At 39.2% G+C, this 22,122-nt stretch overlaps 2 protein-coding genes and 1 pseudogene across 2 annotated transcripts; 1 reads left to right on the top strand and 2 right to left on the bottom strand.

The window, feature by feature from the left end:
* Positions 1–12,728: 12,728 nt before the first annotated feature.
* LOC125313671 lies at positions 12,729–13,602 on the bottom strand (annotated as a pseudogene).
* Positions 13,603–16,632: 3,030 nt separating this feature from the next.
* On the top strand, positions 16,633–18,101 carry LOC125313670 (salutaridinol 7-O-acetyltransferase-like). Its single transcript, XM_048273484.1, has 2 exons — positions 16,633–16,732; positions 17,569–18,101. The coding sequence occupies exons 1-2, from the start codon at positions 16,633–16,635 to the stop codon at positions 18,099–18,101; spliced, it is 633 nt and encodes a 210-aa protein (XP_048129441.1).
* Positions 18,102–18,528: 427 nt separating this feature from the next.
* LOC115750760 (wall-associated receptor kinase 2-like) lies at positions 18,529–21,740 on the bottom strand. The gene is made up of 3 exons (XM_030688312.2): positions 20,827–21,740; positions 20,545–20,718; positions 18,529–19,889 (listed from the first exon to the last, which is right to left on the bottom strand). The coding sequence occupies exons 1-3, from the start codon at positions 21,722–21,724 to the stop codon at positions 18,682–18,684; spliced, it is 2,280 nt and encodes a 759-aa protein (XP_030544172.2). The 5' UTR covers positions 21,725–21,740; the 3' UTR covers positions 18,529–18,681.
* Between the last annotated feature and the right edge of the window lie 382 nt (positions 21,741–22,122).

Here is a 22,122-nt window from a genome sequence, read left to right as displayed (position 1 = left end):
TTAAAATTTGTATTTCATTTATAACATGCTAAAAAAATAATGTATTTTAAATTATTTTAGTGTGCATTGAAAATTAGTTTTCAATTTAGAATGAAATTTTACAAAATAATTACATAGTTATTTCACTTAAATGAAAAAAATTAGGAAGAGAAACAGTTTTTTGAAACAGAAATTTTGTGAAGTTATCAAATGCGTTTCTATTCCAGGAACAGAAATTTTGGGCAGTTATCAAACGCGTTCTGATTCTCTAAAACTCATCCAGGAATAAAATCAGAAAAATTTATTTTAATCAGAATCAGTTTTCCGGAACAAAATGGTTTCCATGCGCAGCCTTAATTTGATGGGTTCGGGGGTTTATATAATGAGAAGTAAGGTCGGTCTTTTTCTTTTTCCCTTTTTTTTTTTCCTGATCAAGTAACTATAGTAATTGGCTTAGTTCATGCTGTGGAGTTAACACCAGCTGGTCCCGAAGACTTGCAAGAGACGACTCGCAACGTCGAAGTCTTGTGCCGTGAAGTGCGGTGCAAGGTTACATTTTTCCAAATTCACTCTCTCAGAGTAATCTCACAGTAAAAATTACGTCTTCATCTAAAGGCTTGAGCTTCTAGAATAGTTCGTAGTGATCTCACTAAATCTCTTACGGTATTAGAATAGGAGATCCTGAGTCGAGAGGAAAATATTTTTACGCCAATTACGAGATAAAAAAATAAAACTAAACGTGAAGGAGAGTGTCAGAGTAATTAAATATCAAATCACATTTTTATCTAATAATTTGAGTTTTTAGAATAGTTCGCGGTGAATTTTAAAGAAGAACAAAGCCAATGTGAGCCAGATACTGGAGTGCTCTTGTCAAAATATAAAAATAAAAGAGCTGCTCTCATTTTTCAAATAATCTCTGAAAGGATGCCTAGGGTTCGATTCTAGAGGGCAAGGAAAGCAAAAGTCTAGGTCTTCTCCTGTCCCAATCGATTTTATGGTAGTTCGTGCATTGGTACGTCCTGTTACTTTTGCGGCAAAAACTTAAAAAGTTGATAGGGAAAGAAGAAGGACTTAATGACCCTTCGTTTTTTAACGGAGAAAGAGACTTCTTGGTAAACTCTATAACACGACAACTCCAAAAACATAATATTAGGCCGTTTCTCTCCGTCGTTAAAGGACAATTCCTTCTTTTTTTAACGAATCTCAATCGTCGACCGACAAGAATTAATAACAATCACCAACCTTTCAAACTAAAGTTGACGCGCCAAATTCCTTAAAATGGCTTATTTGCTGAAAACAGCTTTAAACTCAATAAATCGCATAGCTTCCAACTATTGACTGAATTAGTAAGATGCTGCATGGGTCTAAGACTACATTTATTGTATTTTCCTAAATATTGATGTCGACATGAATTTTCACAAAACATTTCAACCTACTATCAAAATCAAGTTCTCCTCGATAAGAGGGGACTATGTCATGGCCTCTCCTTTCATGAAAAGAAAAAATATGCTCTTCTCGATAATTTTCATGTCAAATCTTCTTACTAGATTTTGGCAATTTTACTTATCAGCACGGGCAATGTATGGCTTTCAAAATATGTTGATTTAGAACTTTGTTTTGTTGCATACATGTTGCATTGCTATGTATGCAAATAAATTATGACATCATATGGAAGACTTCCAGAAAATTATCAATAAAGTCCTGAATATATTGAAGTTATGTCAATTCACTCTCAATTTTTGTTGTTGTTGCCAAATCAGTCATAAACCTTTTTGCATTTATGTTAATTCAGTTTATCCGTTCAATTTTGATCTTAAATCATTGATGAGGCTTGCCCTCGCTAGTGTGAGCTTCACTAGAGGTCGAGGCCGACCCTCGCCTCTAGCCCCGTCGACCGGCTAGACAAAGAAGAAAGGGAAGAAAAGAAAACAACTGAAAAAAAATGAAAAATATTAAAGTACCATTACAATTTATCCACTTCAACACCGACCACATCATATTAGCTATTTTTGATCAAAATTGAATTAATAGACTGAATTGATAAAAAGAAAATTTTGACTGAATCGACACAATTACAATAAATTTAAGACTTTCTTAATAATTCTTCTGCAAGACGTCGATTTGAGCGAAAATGCACATTCTTCATTCAAATTATCTAATGGGAAATTGAGTAGTAGTATTGTGTTGCCGATTGAAGCGCTTACCTTTTCTTTTCTTTTTCTTTTTTTTTTTTTTGGGGTGGGGTGGGGAGGTGGTGGGACCCACCACGTCAATGCGTTGAGCGACGTAAGTAGGTCACATGGCCCCAAGTAGACATGGCCAAAATTGAACCGGGGCCCGGAACTGGCCCACAATTCCGACCCGATTTAAAAAAAAGGAGGAGGCTCGGGAAAAAGAGCTATTGGACTTAGGATTTGGCGGTTCCGAACCGGAACTGGCCCGGAACCGGCGGTTCCACCTTTTTTAGGAACCGGAACCGCCGGTTCCTGAATTGGAACCGGCCACATCTAGCCCTAAGCGCCTCAACTAACTCCCCATCACTTCAGCCCCGGCAAATTCCCCGTTTTACCATTCCCCTCCCGAGGAAACCTCGATTCCAGTCCAGAGTAAAAGCCACGGTATGGGCCGAGATCTGATCATCGCAAAGTGGAAAGGACTTTGGGATTCCGAAATTTATTTTTTCAGAAATTTCTGAGGGTGACATGTGAAGTTTCAAACCAAATTACAGCTTCCCGTTCAGAGTAAAGCCACAGAACACGGCCCTAGTTCTGATCATTGCAAAGTGGAGAGGACTTCAGGAGTCCGAAATTGATTTTTCATAAATTTCTGAGGGTGACGCGTGAAGCTCCAGGTAAATGCTAAGTCAACGTCGTCGGACTCCCCCGACAATATATCTCATCAGGATTTGCCATTGCCGCAAACTTTGACTGTTTTGTCTATAAAGGGTATCAATGATGCAGGGTGCTTTCAATGCATTGCCAAGACTTGCGAAGTCAAGCAAAACAGTCCAAAACTGGAGAATGAGAAATCAACAGGAGCATACTGGTTTGGGCTAGTGATTGCATGCAGGAAACGTGTTTCACGGACCGAGTTTATACTCGAAAATTTTGTATTATTTTTTAGGTTAATATTGCAAAAAATTCCAAACTAGTATAACCGTGAGATAAAACATAACGTGTAGCTCCAAAGAGGTAATATATAAACCTTTCCAGTTGCGTCACAAAAATTAAGATTTCTGACTATATCTAACATACTTACCATTAGATAAGTATGTGGCTCCGGCTTACGTATTGCTACCGCAAATTATGACGCATCTTCTTTGGGACTTTATTTTCCTCCATCACTAATTAAAGGGAATTTTGATTGCAAATATGGACAATTAACTACATGAAAACTTTGTTGGAATAAATATGGATGATATTCATACTTGTAATTCAAATAATCACAAGATTGATTCGACGAAAACATAACTCAAGCCCAATGATCTTATGGACAATAAACACATAAGCAGAAGTCATTTGTGTTTCATTTATGACATGCTAAAGAATAATGTATTTTAAATTATTTTAGTGTGCATTAGAAATTAGTCTTCAATTTAAGATGAAATTTTGTAAATTAACTACATAGTTATTTGACTTAAATGCAAAAATAGAAAAAGAAGCAGTTTTTTGAAACAGAAATTTTATGCATTTATCAAACACATTCTGATTCTCTAAAACTCATCCAGGAATAGAATAAAAAAAATCATTTTAATTAGAATCAGTTTTCTAAATCAGAATGGTTACCATGTGCAGTCTAAATCTGCAAAATAGAAAACATAATCCTGAAACAAAATTTACACCTTCCAATTCAGAGTGAAATTATGGTATGGGCCGAGATCTGATCATAAACGCTAAGTCAGCGAAGTTGGATTCCTACGACAATTTCTCATGTACCACAATATGTCGCATCAGGATTTGCCATTGCCCGCCAACTATGACTGCTTCGTCAATAGAGAGGAGAGCATCAATAATGCAGGGTGCTTTCAATTCATTGCCAGGACTTGAGAAGTCAAGCAAAACAGTCCAAAACTGGAGAATGAGAAAGAAGGAAAATCAACAGGAGCAGACCGGTTTGAGCTGGCGATTGTATGCATGAAATGTGTTTCCACGTGGAACGGGTTTATACTCGAAAGATTGTATTTTCTTCTGATGGAATCATATAGTTCGTAATATTAACCTATTGTACGAGGATCATCATCTTCTTCTTCTTTTGACAGATACGAGGATCCTCTTCGAATGGTCAACTCATAGGCAAAACCATCTTCTTAGATGTGAAGAATCCATTTTTAGCGATAATATTTCTCCTTTCGATTCAATCAATTCCGCGAAGCACTTTCACTTCTTTCGGATTCTAGAATATCCAAGTTGTGCATACAACCTGTTTGATGTTATTCCTGAACCACAAAAAAGAATCGTTTATTCTTTTCTGGCCTTATACGTGATACCCACTGTTGTGTATTAGCTCAACTTGGAGCCCCAGCATCAGCTGATTCAAATTATTGTTGCTTTATGGCAAAAGTATCGTGAGTTTGCCCGATGTGGAAAACATCGTATGTGGAAAATTAAATGACACCACTAGATAAGTACGTGACTCCTGCTTACTTTTTTTTTTTTTTTTGGTCAGAGACACGTGCTTAGTTTAGTTGCCACAAATTTTGACTTATCTTCAAAGGACAATACTTTCCTCCATCACTAGTCGAAGGGAATAATCGACATGGACATTAACTACATTAAATTATGAAATTATATCAATTTCACAAAACATGTGGTGTAACTGATATGGCTTACTACATGACAAATCTTGTGTGCTCCCAAACAAAGTTAAGTAAATTAGTGCACAGACTTAAGCTCCTTCTTGGCGATCTCCATGAGTGAAGGTATCGGATTTCTGCTGCGTACGCCCAACAATAATTATAGTGGGCTGACCAATGCCAATCCTAGAGCAAATCTGTAGAACACCAACTTAATTAGCGAACAACCAACACATAACCTTCTTTAAAACCCACATATCCGCATAGTGTTTTCCCCCTCTTCAAGATTGTGTGGTATCCAAATTTTCGACTAGTCAACCTACCTGACAGCCTAGGGCACTTGTTTTATATTGACTTAGAAGATTCAATTAAGTTAAATATTTATAGTACCTGTCATTTGTAAAATATGTGATTTAATTAAACACTAGTTAACAGATAGCGATGTGAGAAAAAACATGGCTTAGAAAACAATGTGCGACACCACCATACTCTTTGATTGCAGTTCGGACATGGCTAAGAACATAGCGAATGTGATTTAATCTTCATTTTTGTTAACAAGATGTGATGAATCCTTAACTTGACCGTCCACGATCTGTCCGAATGTCTAAAAGCTGCAATTTGATTATTTCCCTCAATATAAGAATGCAAAGAGAATTGTCTGCCCTCATGCATATTTAAACCATCAATGTATGATTTTTTTTTTTTTTGTCGAAAACAAACTTGCATTACTAATAATTAAGAGTTTGTATAATAAGAGCCCAAACGAGGGGCATCAACACATAATATTAACTCAATTTGAAAGACCACAATATAATGAGACCACACACAATTTGTGGTGTTAGACTATACATCGGGTACATAATATGATCTCAAGTCTTAGCCACAGGTATAAGGGATTACAGCAAACAAAGCAAAACTTAAAAACAAACTAAATTAAGGTAAGCTTTCCAATTTGAAGACATGCCACTCATGAATTAAGCTCGGTAAGATGGCCGCATCACCTAAGTGAATCCTACTAATTAAGAATAATTGACTAACTTCTTCACATTACTTTTGTAAATCAATTTATGATTAAATACGTATAGTTGTAGTATTACTCCATTGTTGATAATGTTCAAATGATATGTTTGTAAACAAATTTAAAACTTTTATCTTGATTGGTGTCGGGCCAGCCACAAGCTTACTCTAAACTTTAGACCGATATGACATTACAACTTCAAAAATATGAGTACTCAAAAAAGATGAGCTATTTCAATTTAAACGATTGTAAAAATAATACGAATAGAAAAGATCAGCTTGACCTCGACCATGACCATGTCCGAGGAAAATCCATCACACATGAGTGAAGGATTTTCCTTGTTGCTATCGGAGCCAAATTTTTTGAAGCAAGAAAATGGTATTTTGATTGCATGAACCCAATCCTCAAGAGCCCAAATGATCATACTCTGTCATGTGATTTTCACTTGAGACTAAAATGATACACGGTGAACCCAAATATCTTCCAAATACTACTTATCCATCTATTTTAATAGCGTGGCGTATTTAACATATGGAAACAGAGTTTGGGAGTAGATAAAATAAGACAATCAAATTTGTCAGGAGCAAATTATCAATTTACTCAACAAATCATGAAACGTACGAGGTTAAGATTCTGTCATGACCAATATGGAGACATGCACGAGAATCGTCTATTCTCATCAAAGTTCAGTGTGCAGGTGTTATAGTATTGCTGGAAAATTACACAATCAATATCAGACATGTTGTACAGAATTAACTCTTTGATGGAAAACGTAATCAATCGCTCTCGATCAAGTTTTCCCTAATTTATCTGATGTATTTGTCGAATCATCATCGTTGTCCTATGTGTAAGGATGGTGTAACGTGGACTACTGCTACAACGTTGTTTGTTCTTAGACAAACGGCATTGGAGCGGCTAAAGCCCCAAATCACCAAATCTTTAGCTCTAATGTTCGACTTAAACGAAAGGGTCAGCGGTATATAGTGTTGGGGTGTGGTTTATATTTCCCTTCGACAGGAAAGTACATGGGTCCCGCATGTGGTCGAGGGCTTTTACTATTTAAATCCTTTTTTTTTCATTGGTAGTTTGGGCTTGTACTCATGAATTATTATCGCTATAAATGTTTTTTTAGCTTGTAATTGAGTAACGTAACGAGAGGTGCGATATGCTAATTATAGTGAAATTTTCTATTGGACAAAGCCCTACTTTAAGAGGTGAACTAGGATAAAATCCTGTGTTTCAATTTCTGTTTTTCACTTTTTGCTTAATTTCATTGTGATTGTGCCCCGAATACTAACATATAGTAGCAAACAGAAGCAAGCCCCAACAGCACTGCCAACAAAGTGACACGACCCATCTGAAACAAGACTATTACACAAGTACGCCGAACTCCCCACAAAATAAAGGCACAGAACAAAACAGAATTGATTTCAACGGCAAAAATGAAAATTGCCGACGCACAACCTATAATTTTTTCAACGGCGAAACAGAATCTCTTACGTGTAATGCTCCTTATGCTAAGCCATTTGTAAATAATCAACGCTTTCGTCCTTTTAGCTTTATTAGAAAGCACCTTTATTAAAGATAGACTTGAGAGGGAGAGGGGAGACACCACTATCTATTGTCTATTCAAATTATTGCATCTTTAATGACGGAATTTTGGTGATAATAACGTTAATAAGGATGTTGTGGAAAACAAAAGTAAAGACTAAGATCTCTAATGTTAAGAAAAGGAAAGACAAAAAGAATATAAAACATAAAATATAAAATTTGATCAAATATCAAGATATTATTTAAAATTATCACGTCAGCGCTAGCCGGTCAAAGTTTTTGTGTGAAATACCCCTTGTGCTAAGCCATTTAAGAATAATCGATGTTTCACTTTTTCAGCTTTTTTTTTTTTCCTCAATAAAGCATCTTGAGGGAGATGGGTGGGAAACCCCACTATCTAATGTTTTTTCAAAGGATTGCGTCTTTAAGGATGTGATTCTCGTGATAATGCATGGTTGCTTTCTTGGAAATAATTAGTGGACAAGTAGCTAAAGCAACCGGTCCTGTGGCGAAACTGATTGCAACAGGGGAGGAATTGACCACATTTTTTGTAAGGATGTCGTGGAAAACAAAACTAAAGACTGGGCGCTTTACCTTCTCCTTTTTCTGCTTTTTCCTTTCTTAGTATTCACTTTCGTGCTTTTTGGGCAGGCCTCCACCTTTTGATTCATTGCTTTGCCGGTAAGTTTTTCCTATTTGCCAAAGAGACTTCATTCGTGTCGTAGATTATATGTTGTTTGATGTTATTCTTCTAATGCCATAATCAATTGGAAACGTTTACATTTATTCACTTTAGATTTCAGATTAACGTAAAATTCTAAATTGACAATTAAAGAGACACTCAATTACACTTAAAATTCCGACCAAAAAACATTAAACTTAAAATGACCATGTTTAATTTGATAATGTCCTTCCTAGTGACATATTAGACTCGGGCTAATGTACACCCTTATATCTAATTAACGTTGACCATTAATTCAAATTAAGATTTAACTTTTCATGTATTATTTTTCAAATTTTCGCGCATTTTTAGACAAAAAAACAGACCTCAGTTCATCAGGAATGTTTGAAATTGTTTTTCTGCCAACCACAATTGTATGATCAGAATGCCAACTTACTCGTGAATCAGTATTATTTATTATGACAATTTGAAAAGGTTACGACTAATTTCCAACAAAAAAATGTAATGACTAAACAAGAACATCCGAACTCAATAGTCTTACGTTCTCATTCTTTAAAAGCATTCTTCCATATTTAGGAATTAGGGATTTTTTTAGATAGGACCTCAGCATTTTGTGAACTTGATCGATATTAGACCCGACTCAAAATTTCATGCAAGAATTTTAAGCCCTAATATGCATGCAAAGCCTTGGCCCATTTCGATTCTGAAGGTTAGGTCGAAAAGCCCATTGAAGCCCGGCCTCTCTCTCACACAAACTAGCATGGGATCACACCATGCTTGGGCATGATTCCTCGCCACCTTGGATGAGGGACTCCACCGAATCCTGATATTCCATCAAATTATTCGTGATACCTCGAGACGTTTTCTATGGCAATTATAAGAAGCACCATTTCGTGTCCAAGGGATACTACATTGCCTGCCTAGTTTAAATTAGTGATTGCATATTTGTTCAATTGTACATCATTATAATATCTCCGAGGTACCCTCGTTGAATAGTATTAAACAAAAAGACGAGTTCCTCTTATATTTGAGAACTCTGATGTGCAAATGACCAATGGAGTAATGCTCAATTATTTCTTGCCATCCTTTCCACAGCGAAACCATGTCATTGTTTCGCATTTCTAGTTTTGTAGTCCAGGTCGAACAGGCTGGAACCTAGAGAAGTACCAAGTTCGAGAAATCCTTTCTACGGCTTCTCTGGGAACTTCTTGGAATTAAGTCTCTTTAACAAAAATAAAAGATTAAAAAAATTAAGGCTACTAATGTTCAGATGCACGTGTAAGTTGTGCTAGAAAAATCCCACATTGGAGAATTGATGTGGTATAGAGCAATTCATATATCATAATTGACACATTGGCGAACAGCTTCCTCTTGATTATCTCCTCAGGTGAAGGTATCGTGCTTGTGCTGCATGCTTCCAAAAAATGTTTACTATGCTAGTTCAAAGGACATGCCTTTCTCTCATACTTATAAATTGATCACCAACCCCTTTCATAATCGATGTTGGGTAACCCTAGCAATAAATCCATGAGTAACTCATCATAGTTAAACAGAAGTGCACGAAGAAATTGAAGTAAACTGGGGAGTTCTAAATTCTGCGACATGGATGTAAGATCAGTTTCCAACTTTCCATAAGCAGTGTGCTGCGCATTGAGAATCCAAACTATAGTTTACACAGCTCATGATTAGTCCAACAGTTGACATCAATTTTTCTTGATCTCGCAGTCAAATCAGTACAACACTAGTCTTGTATTTCATCTATTAATGTCTTGATTTATTTGTTTAACTGAAAAAGAAAACATGGAAATGCTACAAAATGTTGTTATATCACTAGTATAGAATTTATATAGTGCAACTGGACCACGTATAAGTACAGACTAATTAAAAATTTGAAGCGGTGCAATCAAGTCCTAAAATTTATTTAAAAGAATTGTCATTTACTTCCCATTATGTCGGCCATTTTCAATGGACAAAATACGTTGTTTAAAGTTTTGATCAACAAAACTACTTGGTTGATTTTTTGGATAATTTTTCGGATTCGATTGTACTTTGCTTAAAGGTTTTTAAAGTTTCTGGGGTACACATCTTTATTTCATATAAGAGGATTCCATCTATAGAGTCAAAGATAGTGTTTTTGATTTACCGACGATAAAGTCTCATGGAGTCAAGATTTGCATATACATATGCACCGCCAAACTTGTAAGATGGCTGTCACGTGATCAAAAGATATATGGTCCAATTTACTTTGTCGATTCTCCTTGGATGAGCTAAAGACATTAAAAAGCATGTAGTATTAAATGGTGAAATTATATGGACCTGTGCAACGGATAGGCCTAACTATATGACAATCTCATGTGCTCCCAAACAAAATTAAGTGGTTTAGTGCATATGCGTTATCGGATTTTTCTTTCTTAGCATTATATCCATAATCTAGATTCGCAAGTGTAGCATATCCAAATTTTTGTTGAGTTAGCGCACATTTCATGGATGAGTCCCGGCGATTAAGTTTATTTGCACCATTCTATTATGTGTATACCCACTATGACTGCCCAATACAACAAGACATAGCTTAATGTATTAGCTGTTATAAAACTATTCCTTAAAATGCTCATAAATTGTATAGTAGGTAAGATAATAAAGGGATAAATAGGAGTTCCGGTGCATTAGATGAGACTTTTGCATTTTTTTTTTTCTAAGGAACCGTGACTTTTTTGGCCAGATCATATCCAGACTTCCCAAGATACAATGCGAAGCATTTTCAAACAACGTTAAACCAAGTGTCTACCAGCACCACCGAAAACGTAGACTCTGAACACTATCATTATCATCCCTATCAATTAGCTTGGATGCGGAAACATTTCCGACATGCAAGCGAGTTCCTCTCATAATTGCGATCCATCCAGAAGGGAGACGGGCCGAATGTGGATTGGTCCTAAGCTGCGACTCTGAATATGGAATCCGATGGTGTCGTTCGCAGCGGGATGATCTGACTTTGTGGAGATGAACCAGAGGAATCCAGAGCGAGAGAGAAAAGATGCAAAAAAAGAAGGTGAGTTGGAATAATTCCTAATTTATCGACGCGAAATCCTAGATCCTAAATCTACGACGGCTCTGATCTCTGAAATGATTTTCTATAAATACGAAACTTGCTAGCCAAATTCAAGCATCAAAATGGTCCGCGCCTAGGGGTCTAATTGAGCCGTTGCAGTGCCTCCAAGAGTTTGGTCTTATGTTTATGAATGTGCGAGTTTAGGTCATTGAATCCTGTTTATGGTGAGTAGACATAACATACGATTTTTGTCACAAAAAATGCTTTCCTCTTCTTCTTTTTTGTATCAACAATTTTGGATTCACCATGTAATACGCCTATGAGTAAATTTTTACATATAAATGATTAGATTCTTTAATACGAAACCAAAAAAGGGGCGAAGCTCTCGTAAATCTATATATTTACAGTAAGACTGTCAAGTTACTCGTAAATTGGCATATTACCCAAAAAAAATTCCAAACTTTTGCATCTAGTCCAATTATATGCAAAGCTTTTTTTTGACTCATAAAAAATCCCTAAATTTATTTTTGTCCCAATTCTACTGGCTTAATACCCAAAAATCCCAAACTTTAGCATTTGTCTCAATTATATCCAAAACTTGTTTTGTCTCATAAAAAGCCGTTGACTTTTACTTTTGTCCAAATTCTACCATCGATAGCCTTCCGTCCGTAATCACCGTTTGTTAATCATATATGTCTCAAATTTTCTCATCGATCTTACCGATGAATTTTTAAAATTTGAAAACAGCAAGTTTCAAGGATGACAAGATTTGACATCATTCGTTTAAATAATTAGTTCTCCACGTCTAACCATTTTTTAGGCTGTTAAGTGCTAGTGAGAATATGAAATATACCTTCTTAAATGGCTCTGTATCTCCCGGCAATGTATAAGAGAAGCATTCAATAGAGAGAAGTTGGCAATTTTTTTATGTCAGCTTTACCAAGGTGTTATTCATTAACGACGTTAAAATGCCACGTAGAATTAACTAACGATGATTATGGATGGAAGGATAATGGTGGTAGAGTTGGGACAAAAGAAAAAATAATGGATTTTTTATTAGAAAAAACTTTTTGATATAATTGGGACAAATGCCAAAGTTAGAGACTTTTTTTAGTATTAAGCCGGTAAAATTGGGACAAAAATAAAAGTTGGGGATTTTTTTTTAAAATAACATGGAGCCTATTTTAGTTTAGCTGTCGGCTTTTAAAGGCTCCATCAATACCTAAATTGCCTTTAATATGGAGCCGATTTGTTTTCCTACATTTAACACTTCACTTGATTTTGAATTCGAAAGGTCAAAAGCATCAGACAGAAGTAGAGAACCATATCCAATCTATTGGTCGGAGGAAAATATAACCTCAACCCCAATGATCCTATGGACGATGAACACATGAGCAGAAGTTTTCAAAAGAGCGACCCGAACGTGAAATTCATTTTGGGTGGTGGCTTGCGGCGCTGAACGTGCGTCGCATAATCAACATGCAAAAATTTCATTCTATTAGTAAGTCAAGACCAGACAAACTATTTTTCGGGCAAATACAAGTCTGCACTTGGATATAATTTTAACTTCGGTGCACTCAAAGACGAGACCTCCCAAATCTGAAAAGCTCCATCAACAAAGGGTAGAAGGAGTAGACCATCTTCACATTATGAAGCAACCTAAATTGCTCCTACCTTTGAAAGTGAAAGTACCAAATGAACCAGTGCAGTCCATGGACACCTAGTGCAACCACAACTTCCAACACAACATAGCCAGATGTATATCGATCACCTTATTATTGTCATCTCCCACTGACATGGTTTTTCATGCTATCCGTGTACCCGGTGTTCGTGATCACAATACTATCCACGTACGCGTCGGTCGTCTCTCCCAATAAACAAACCGTCTCTTATGGATTCACATCGATACCCTTGATCCATGGATGCTTAGCCATTGCTCTGAGTCCCTCCAATTCCATTGCCACTTCCTTCATGGTCGGCCACTCCTCGCCTTTTATTTTCAAGCATCTCTCAGCAAGATTGGCAACTTCCCTCACCTGCTCATCGTTCCATTCATTCGCAACAACTTTCTCAACAATCTGAAACAACTTGTCGTTTCTAAGTGATGAAAGAAAGTAGGTTGCCAAGCTCCGCTCTTCTTCCGGTCGGTCAAGACAAAGCGCCTTCTTCCCTGTCAATAGCGCAACTAGCATAACCCTGAAGCTATAAACATCGCTCTTTTCCGTCAATTGGCTTGTAAGGAAGTATTCAGGGTCTAAGTACCCCAATGTTCCCTGAACCAAAGTAAACAACTGCACTTGATCTAGTGGGACTAATCTTGAAGCTCCAAAGTCAGAGACTTTCGCGGTGTGGTTAGCATCCAAAAGGATGTTTGCCGACCTAACATCTCGATGGATAATGGGAGTGGAAGCCATGGAGTGCAAGTATGATAGGACTCCGGCAGATTCCGAGGCGATTCTCAACCGATTCTCCCAAGACAGCTTTGATGATTTGTTTGGGTTGTGGACGTGGTCAAAGAGAGTTTGTGACATCCTCAAATTCGACCATATTTAGGATGTAATGAAACGATGATTTTAATCGATGCACTGTTAGTAATTCTCGCTTTGAATTGATCACTCATGAGAGACTAACCAAAAGGGAAAGGCTATTAAGGATATAAGTACGCTTGACCTGAGAACTCAACTATGGATTGACAATTCAACCATAAGGATTGACAACAAACAATTTTGAGCCATTAAGGACCGATCAAGGAATGGTTATAAAACATTTCGACAATAGTATACAATCGGATCGCGAGTGATTCCACCTAACCATTGTATGGATTGTGAACGATCTTAAACCAATTCCTAATGATCGAGTAAATTGGAACTAGTGATTGATCTCTTGCGGTTACATGACAACCGAGGCCATCCATGGTTCGAGATAGCTTAAACGTAGATTGATATCGAATCAACTACGGGTCGAATACGTGTAACTCCTAGAAGCCGCCTATTAGCTCGAGATGAACTATAGTTGCGATTGATCGATTTTGACCACGGATTAGAATCTGAATGAGGGTATCAAATCTTCGAGGATTTCATGACTAACTATTGGACGTAGCCTCATTGAACTACCAATTTATCGATTTTCTCGAGACTCTCGATTTAAAGATTGATGGGCCGAGATTTGGAGCTTAGGAGAAAGCGGGCCGGATGAGGACATATTAGGCCTCAAGCCCAATGTGGATCAGCCATTTAGGCCCAAGAGCAATCCAAGCGGGCCTAGTAAAGCCCATTTAACCATTAAAGCTCAATAAGCCATCCTAAAGACCAAACCTTATCTTTTGAGCCCAATTTCAATTTATATGAATATGTATGAAATACTAACTCATATATGCGTATTGTAGTTCATACTATACTTTGAGAATTTACCAAAATACATTTACCTTGTGAAATGACTAAATTGCCCTTCTTGCATTATTAACAAAAGATAAGAAGTTTGAATGATAAGAAGAAATAGCTCGTTTGAGCTCGTTCGAAGGACGAATTGAACTCTGTTTTCTCCTATGCTACTGTAAGATCAAGGGCAACTCAGCTATGAAGGCCGTTGGTTAAAGAAACCATTCTATTTTCATGAATTTGTGCTGGACAGAGACTAGTCGGTGGAGACCCGGTCCGTTCTTGCTTCGTTTCAAGCACCGTCAAGCAAAAACAGCCCCTTTGATTCTGTGTAGCTACTGTTTGGCCATCCTTGATTGTCTAGTGTGGCTTTTGGATAGAGCCACGCGTAGCCCGAGCCACCGCCGATTTGCCGGTGCTTTCGGAATCATAATTGAGTGAGTTACCGCCCTAATCCCTTGATTAGTATATTAAACTTGATTAGAATGAGTTTAGATTAGTCTAAGTATGCTTAGTACTAATTTAATCCGTGATAAGTTGATAAGCTATCATGATAAGTGATAAGTGATCTTGATAAGTTATTGAGGAAGCGATAGGCTATCAGCATTTTATGCAATAAGCTATCGCTATTTTTATGATAAGCTATCACCAATTTTATGATAAACTATCACATATTTTTATGATAAGCAATCAAGAATTTTATGATAAGCTATTACCTATTTTATGGTAAGCTATTACCTATTTTATGATAAGCTATCAAGAATTTTATGATAGGTTATCACGTATTTTCATGATAAGCTATTGAGTATTTTATGATAACTTATCGGTATTTTTATGATAAACTATCGGTACTTTTGTAATAAGTTATCGGATTATTTCAATAATTATTACTCTCTAATTGCATAAATTAGTTTTTGGCAATTAGACAATATATTTATTAATTTGATCTCGTGTAATGTTTAATATTAAATTATGATATAGATATTGGGAATAGCCATATAAATTGACTTATGTAATAAATTGATTGGCAAGTCTCAATGATGTAAGCATAGGAAAGTATGTTGAATTGGTGATTGAATTGTGTATATGTGATCACATGTAATTTATTTACTGCATACAGTACATGAGAGTTGCATTAATTCAAGAATTCCCAGATATGCCGGAAGACCCTCGTACGAGAAGGGCATGCCCTCGATCGGCCGTAATTGATCGAAAAGATAAATACCCGACTAAGTTAGAAGACCCCCATAGAAAGACAAGTGTGCCCTCGATCGGCCGTAATTAATAGATTGGAAATACTCCCGGATAAGCCAAAAGACCCCGTAGAAAGACGGGCTCCCTCGATCGGCCGTAATTGATCGACCGGATAAATTCCCACGGAAGACCCTCGTAGAAATACGAGCGTGCCTTCGATCAGCCATAATTGATCGAATGAATAGATGCCGGCAGAACCAAAAGACCTGCGTGTGCAAACGGGCGTGCCATGAGTGGCCATAATAATGAGAGTATGCTTAAGCGCACTGTGCACGAGAAAGTTGACATGTATTCTATTTGCATTATTGAATTAGTTGCAGTGAATTGTATATAGTGAATTATAACATGCAAGACGTGTGCCAAGGCAAGTAAGGTTGCCTATGATTATGTGATAGCATACTCGTACATATATATACTGTATTGCATTGTAAGTTCTAAATGCATCCGAGCTGAATTGATCTCCTAATCAAGGCTTAGGCCATTAAATTGCTGAGATTTATTCTCATTATTGTTGTTCTAAACATTTTCGGACCCCCGAACATGAACTGGTCTGGATGAGGAAGAGGATGAGTCCGATTCGGAGCCTCCCCCGAGTTTTGGTTAGACGTAGTAAGAAGCTCTGAAGGCTTATCCTTTTTGCGCTCTACGTTTGGTAGAGGAGATAGGTTAACCCAACCACCCCACATTTTTTCGAGTGTGTGGCCTAGTAGGGACTGGCCTTGTGATAGGCTTGTAAATATTGTAGTCCTTCCAGAGTTAACGGTAATTAAATAAAAGAGCTTCTCTTGTTTGCTATTTTTCCTACGGCTATCTCTATTGTTATGTTTGTCCTGGGAAGTGAGTCGCTTCCGCATGCGATTAATTGAAAGATAAAAAAGAAAAAAAAAATTAGAGTCGAGAGGGCTATGGCCGCCGCGCCATCAGACAACAATGGCCGACGACCGTTGCCAAAACCGGGGAGAGGGCCACGACCGTCTCTTAGATCCGGGCGTGGGGCTACATGACACTTGGCCTCTTGGGAGTGATCAAGGTGGTCCAAACACTGCACGAGGCCGGTCAATGTTGATCTCGAGCATGTAGCTCTTGACGTACCTACGGGAGAGGGGAAAGGGCTCCCCCGCTTCGTCATCACTGTCGAGGTTGGCGGCGTCCGGATTGGTGACGGATATCGCACGATCCGGGTCGACTTTGGCAGATTGTTGTTGCATACAGCTCTGGTCAGCTTCTTCGTGATGGTTCGGTGCTCGATATACTTCACCGGGTTCAAGAACGTTTAGGGTGGAGGATCGGCTGCAGTGGCCGATCGAGAGCGAAGATGCCGACTTTGGTGCGGAGTTTCTTCATCGGTTTTTGGCGGCCGAGAGTAGTTACCATCCTAAATTCAAAGTGCTTGTGCGGGATTAATTAAGGGCTAATTCTTTTAGGTACTTCTTTCTTTTCGTTTTTCGTTTTTAATTTTTAATACCTTCGGAGACCATATAAGGCTATAGTTTTCTAGTTATCTCATATCTGTCCCTATAGTTATATATATGCTAACCAATTTCTTGGATCAATGTACATTAATCATTTATACTTGCATAATTCTGCACAATTGGTCTGGCTTAGTAATCTTCAGTTTGCCTAGAAGTCCTTTCCTTTGTCCTAAACAGCAAAGAAACACTCTTTCTCATATTAATTACCCAGTCTCGCGTGGCCGGACACGTGTCGAGCTGGAGAAATACTAAAACGATAGAAGAATATAATTAATATTTCTGATAACTTCTCGCTTTTTAATCCATTTCCGAGCGTAACCACCCATTTTCTCATACTTTCACAATAAATGACGAACAAGTAAAGTCTCATTAACAGCGTCTATAAATCGTGCAGAGGACGTACATAGAGTGTTCTTGCGTCATAGGATTTCAGGAGAAGGCTATGGCCCGATGCCATCCCCCTCTTTGAAAATCGAATTGAAGGTCAAGGTCGTCGCCACAAAAACCATCAGACCGCCGTCTCCCACACCAGACCACCTGAAGAATTTGAAGCTCTCCGTCTCCGATCAGCTCCCTCCCATCCTCTACACTTCGAACACGAGCGCTTCGTCTCCCCACCGGTCGCGTCGTCTCAAGGCGTCGCTGTCCGGAGTGCTCGCTCGATTCTACCCTCTCGCTGGGAGGATTAGGGACAACCTCTACATGGATGGCGATGGCAGGGGCGGCGGCACCGAGTTCGTCCAAGCCGAAGTCAACTGCCCTCTCTCCCACGTCCTCGAGCACCCCCGCCAAGACTTGCTTCACAAGCTCCTTCCCATCGACACCGAGTCCCCAGAGGTCTCCACCGGACGCCTCTTGCTCGTCCAGGCCAATACCTTTGGCTGCGGCCACCTCGCCATCGGGGTCTGCTCATCCGAAGGGTTTTGATTTTTTTTCGAAAAAAAGAATATAAAAAAGAAAAGAAATATGCAGTCAAAAGCCATTTATGAATTTTTTTTTTTGTTTTTTCCAAACACTAATTAACCCAAAATTGCATTCTCAATGACTTTTTATCAATCATCATTTACATTTTCCCAAAATCACTTAGGCTAAAATCATTTGCATTTACTCAAAACTCATTTTTAAAACCGAATCAAATGCACCAATTCGTTGAATGTTCACGTGTGATGGCAACCACAATTCACGGCTACTTACGCCGCCTATATAAAAGAGATGATAACTTTTTTCGTTCTGTTTCCGAAAAGGCTTTCATTATAGGTCCACCTAAGGCGCCAAAAACAGGAAATTTTTAATTTCGTCTCTTTAGGCGTACTATAAGGCAACACTGACTTTCCTTACAAATGCAAAGGAACACTGGATCCAAAATACAGACAAAGACTCAACCCCAGCAGCTAAAACGGAACTCCCCTAGTACTAGTGGCATCTATTTTATAACGGTAATCAAGAGTTCTCTTACATGCCTAAGAATGTCATGATGAAGAAGGAACAACTGGAGGTTGTTCTTATCTCATCTGCCACTGTTAACTGGTGTCATGACAAGGTTCTTCATGCTATCCGAGGCCCCAGTGTTCATGGTCTCAATACCATCCATGTACACAGTGGGGTGGGTCTTCTCTCCGAGCAAATGAAGCGCCTCTTCTCCATGCAAATCAACGTTACTCATCCATGGATGACTAGATTTCTCTTTGAATCCCTCCAGCTCAATCGCCACTTCCCTCATGGTCGGCCTCTCCTCGCCTTTTACCATCAAGCATCTCTTTGCAACATTCGCAATTTCCCTCACTTGCTCGTCGTTCCCTTCATTTGCAATCACTCCGTCGACAATTTGGAACAATCGATTGTTTTTCAATGCCGAAAGAAAATGCATTGCGAGGTTCCGCTCTTTCTCAGGCCGGTCAAAAGAAAGCGCCTTCTTCCCGGTTATCAGCTCCACTAGCACAACCCCAAAGCTGTAAACATCGCTCTTTTCGGTCAGTTGGTTTGTTTGCAAGTATTCAGGGTCCAAGTATCCCAATGTCCCCTGAACTAGAGTGGACAATTCGGCTTGATCAAGTGGGACTAATCTCGAAGCTCCGAAGTCGGAAACTTTCGCGGTGTAGTTGTCGTCCAGTAGGATGTTTGTCGACTTGACGTCGCGATGGATTATGGGAATGGAAGCAGCGGAGTGCAAGTATGAAAGGACACCGGCAGTATCCGAAGCAATTCTCAATCGGGTGTCCCAGGACATCTTGAAGGACTTGTTGCGGTTGTGGATGTGGTCGAACAGCGTTCCGTTGTTCACGAACTCATACACTAACAAGGGCACTTCGGTCTCCAAACAACATCCCAAAAGCTTGACCACGTTACGATGATTAATCTGAGAAAGCACTATAACTTCATTAACGAACTGCTCGATTTGTGTCTTGTCCACGAGTTTGGACTTCTTGATCGCGACAACCGTGTCATTTGGCAATAACCCTTTGTAAACGGTACCATATCCACCTCGGCCGACTATTCTGCTCACGTCGTAATTGTTCGTGGCCTTCTCTAGCTCTTCGGCTGAGAAGATTTTCGTGGTGTTGGTGGTTCTGTCCCGTTCATGCAATTGTTGCTGCAAGAGCAAGCCACCATTTTGCTTGAAGTAGTGTTCTTTGAGCCTGATGAGTTTCATCTTTTGGATTCCCAGATACAGAAAGCCTGCGCTGAATAGCAAGACTGCTATCCCCGCGCCAACACCTGCATGACATAACCAGTTATTTTACCAAAACCATCGATGAATCTAAATTTCATGAATCCGCCATGAAGAGACTACATCATACAGCTTCCTGGTTAAAAAGGGATCTAAGCTATTAGCGAGACAAAGTAAGATTTGAAAAATCTCGGGGCGGTGAACCAGTTTCCTGTTATCAATGGAGTTTGAATAGCCGCATACAAGAAAAGCCTATCCCTTTTCGATCCGAGCTGTGCCACCATAAATGCTGCGCGTGTCGCCGCTTGCGAACCCCAGGCGATTGTTACTGCTCTCAAGAGAACGCCCCACGGCGTTTGTGACTCACAAAACATCATCGAGAGACTCTCTCTCTCTTGACTTGATGTCATGCGACCGCCGGTGGGGTCGCACTCCCTAGGCAACAGGAACCACCGTGGGGTATGGTCGTCTGAGTCACCATTCTTTCGTCGTCCTCTTTCTCTATATGTAGCACATCTCCTTTTTCTCTATGGGTTAGTTTCTGTTTTCAAGTTAAATTTTTTTTTTTTTGGCCCAAAATCCTTCTCTCGAGTTTTGAGTTATCTTTATTGTAGTAGAGACATTTTTAGACTATCGTCAAAATCAGCTACTTCAAAATAGTAATGCTTGAGGCAGACACCGAAGTAAACCGAAAGAACATACCGACAAGTATCCGCACCAAATGTGATGCATTAGCAGTGCATCCTTGCCTATCCTTCCAGCCATCACCATGATAACCCTTTCGGCATGAACAAGTATAATTCCCAACAACGTTAGTGCACTGTCCATTGACTTCATCGCACTGGTTCTTATTTGAATCAGCACATTCATCAATATCTACAAAGAAAAAAGGCACACACAAACATATCCTAAGTGATGGACTCAAGAAGGACTAAAATGATATAAATAGTAAGGACAAAGTAAAAAGTGCCAATGGAAAAATACCTTGACAACCATTCACGAGATACGGATTGCCATGGAAACCTTTTAAACAAGCGCACTTGTACCCCCGTCCATTTTCAGCATCGGTACAACGGGTGTTATTAGTGCACATGTAGTCCCCGCTCTTCTTGGCGATGGAGCAATTTTTATCCCCTACTGCCCAGTCAAGAACTAGGGGGGCCTTGTCGAGTTCAAGTCGCCAAAGATCACCAGAACTGAAGTTGTAGAAACCGATCTCTGCGACGAAAGCGTAGCTGCAATTGTTGAAACGCAGGACATCTGTATGGTTTTTAAAGCTGGCAATGGAGATATTGTAGCCGAATGAGTTTCTAGGTATGCTCGTCTCGCAGCAACCGATACCTGAGCACGAGCCATTAGTCACCTCGGCAATGTCATTGCATAAAGACATACATCCAAAAGCGAAATCCCCACGGCGGTCCAAGAAGTACACCGCCGTATCGCAACCGACACCGGTGAACTTGTTCTTGGTGTTGGATATGGGGAATTGACCAGACACCAGACTGGGAATTGTTCTTGATCTAGCAGCGTACGGAGCAGAGTTATAGCAGTCTTGACCGATGAACATGGTTATCCGCATCTCGTGATCCTCGAGAGAGATGTTGAGTATTTGCAAGTTACTACTTTTGTCATACCAATAAGGCGTTGGAGGGTCGGTAGAGTCATCGCAATCGACCTCAAATGAGGAAGGGCCATTACGGCAGCTGGGATCACTGTCGCGCGATCCGAAGGGGTATGGAATCGAGAGGTTTCCGCAAGTGCTCCGGCATCCGGGCTTCGTGATTGGATCATCAGCAGCAGCTTCTGCTGCTAAGGGATTGTGGTATGGACCCAATACAGCCCCAAGCACTACAACTTTCAAGAGAAGCCAATGGATGACCATGGCTTCTTCCTTCAACTCTCTGAATATAACGTGTTTTTTTTTCTTTTGATGGATTAATTTGCTGGGTTGGGGGGTTTATATAAGGAGAAGTAAGGTCGGTCTTTTTCTTTTTCCTTTTTTTTTTTCTGGTCAAGTAACTGTAGTGATTGGCTTAGTTCAAGCTGTGGAGTTAACGCCAGCTGGTCCCGGAGACTTGCATGAGATGACTCGCAACGTGGAAGTCTTGTGCCGTGAAGTGCGATGCAAGGTTACATTTTTCCAAATGCGTTATTCCTTCTGACTTTTCAAATAATCTCTGAAAGGATTCGTAGGATTCTAGAGACTAAGGACAACAAAAGTTTTTGGTCTTCTGCTGTCCCAATCGATATTTACGGTGGCTGTCGCATTGGGGATGTTAC

This window comes from Rhodamnia argentea, chromosome 2 (assembly GCF_020921035.1).
Source record: "Rhodamnia argentea isolate NSW1041297 chromosome 2, ASM2092103v1, whole genome shotgun sequence".
Lineage (NCBI taxonomy): Eukaryota > Viridiplantae > Streptophyta > Magnoliopsida > Myrtales > Myrtaceae > Rhodamnia > Rhodamnia argentea.
The sequence above is the reverse complement of the archived record's forward strand: the minus strand, read 5'-3'. Positions and strand labels throughout refer to the sequence as shown.

Coding starts and splice junctions, on each gene's coding strand:
- LOC125313670 (XM_048273484.1), top strand. CDS start 16,633: ATGGCCGACGACCGTTGCCAAAACCGGGGAGAGGGCCACGACCGTCTC. Junction 16,733..17,568: donor GCCTCTTGGGAGTGATCAAG/GTGGTCCAAACA, acceptor TAAATCGTGCAG/AGGACGTACATAGAGTGTTC.
- LOC115750760 (XM_030688312.2), bottom strand. CDS start 21,724: ATGGTCATCCATTGGCTTCTCTTGAAAGTTGTAGTGCTTGGGGCTGTA. Junction 20,719..20,826: donor TCTCGTGAATGGTTGTCAAG/GTATTTTTCCAT, acceptor TTTTCTTTGTAG/ATATTGATGAATGTGCTGAT. Junction 19,890..20,544: donor TTTGGTGCGGATACTTGTCG/GTATGTTCTTTC, acceptor TATGTCATGCAG/GTGTTGGCGCGGGGATAGCA.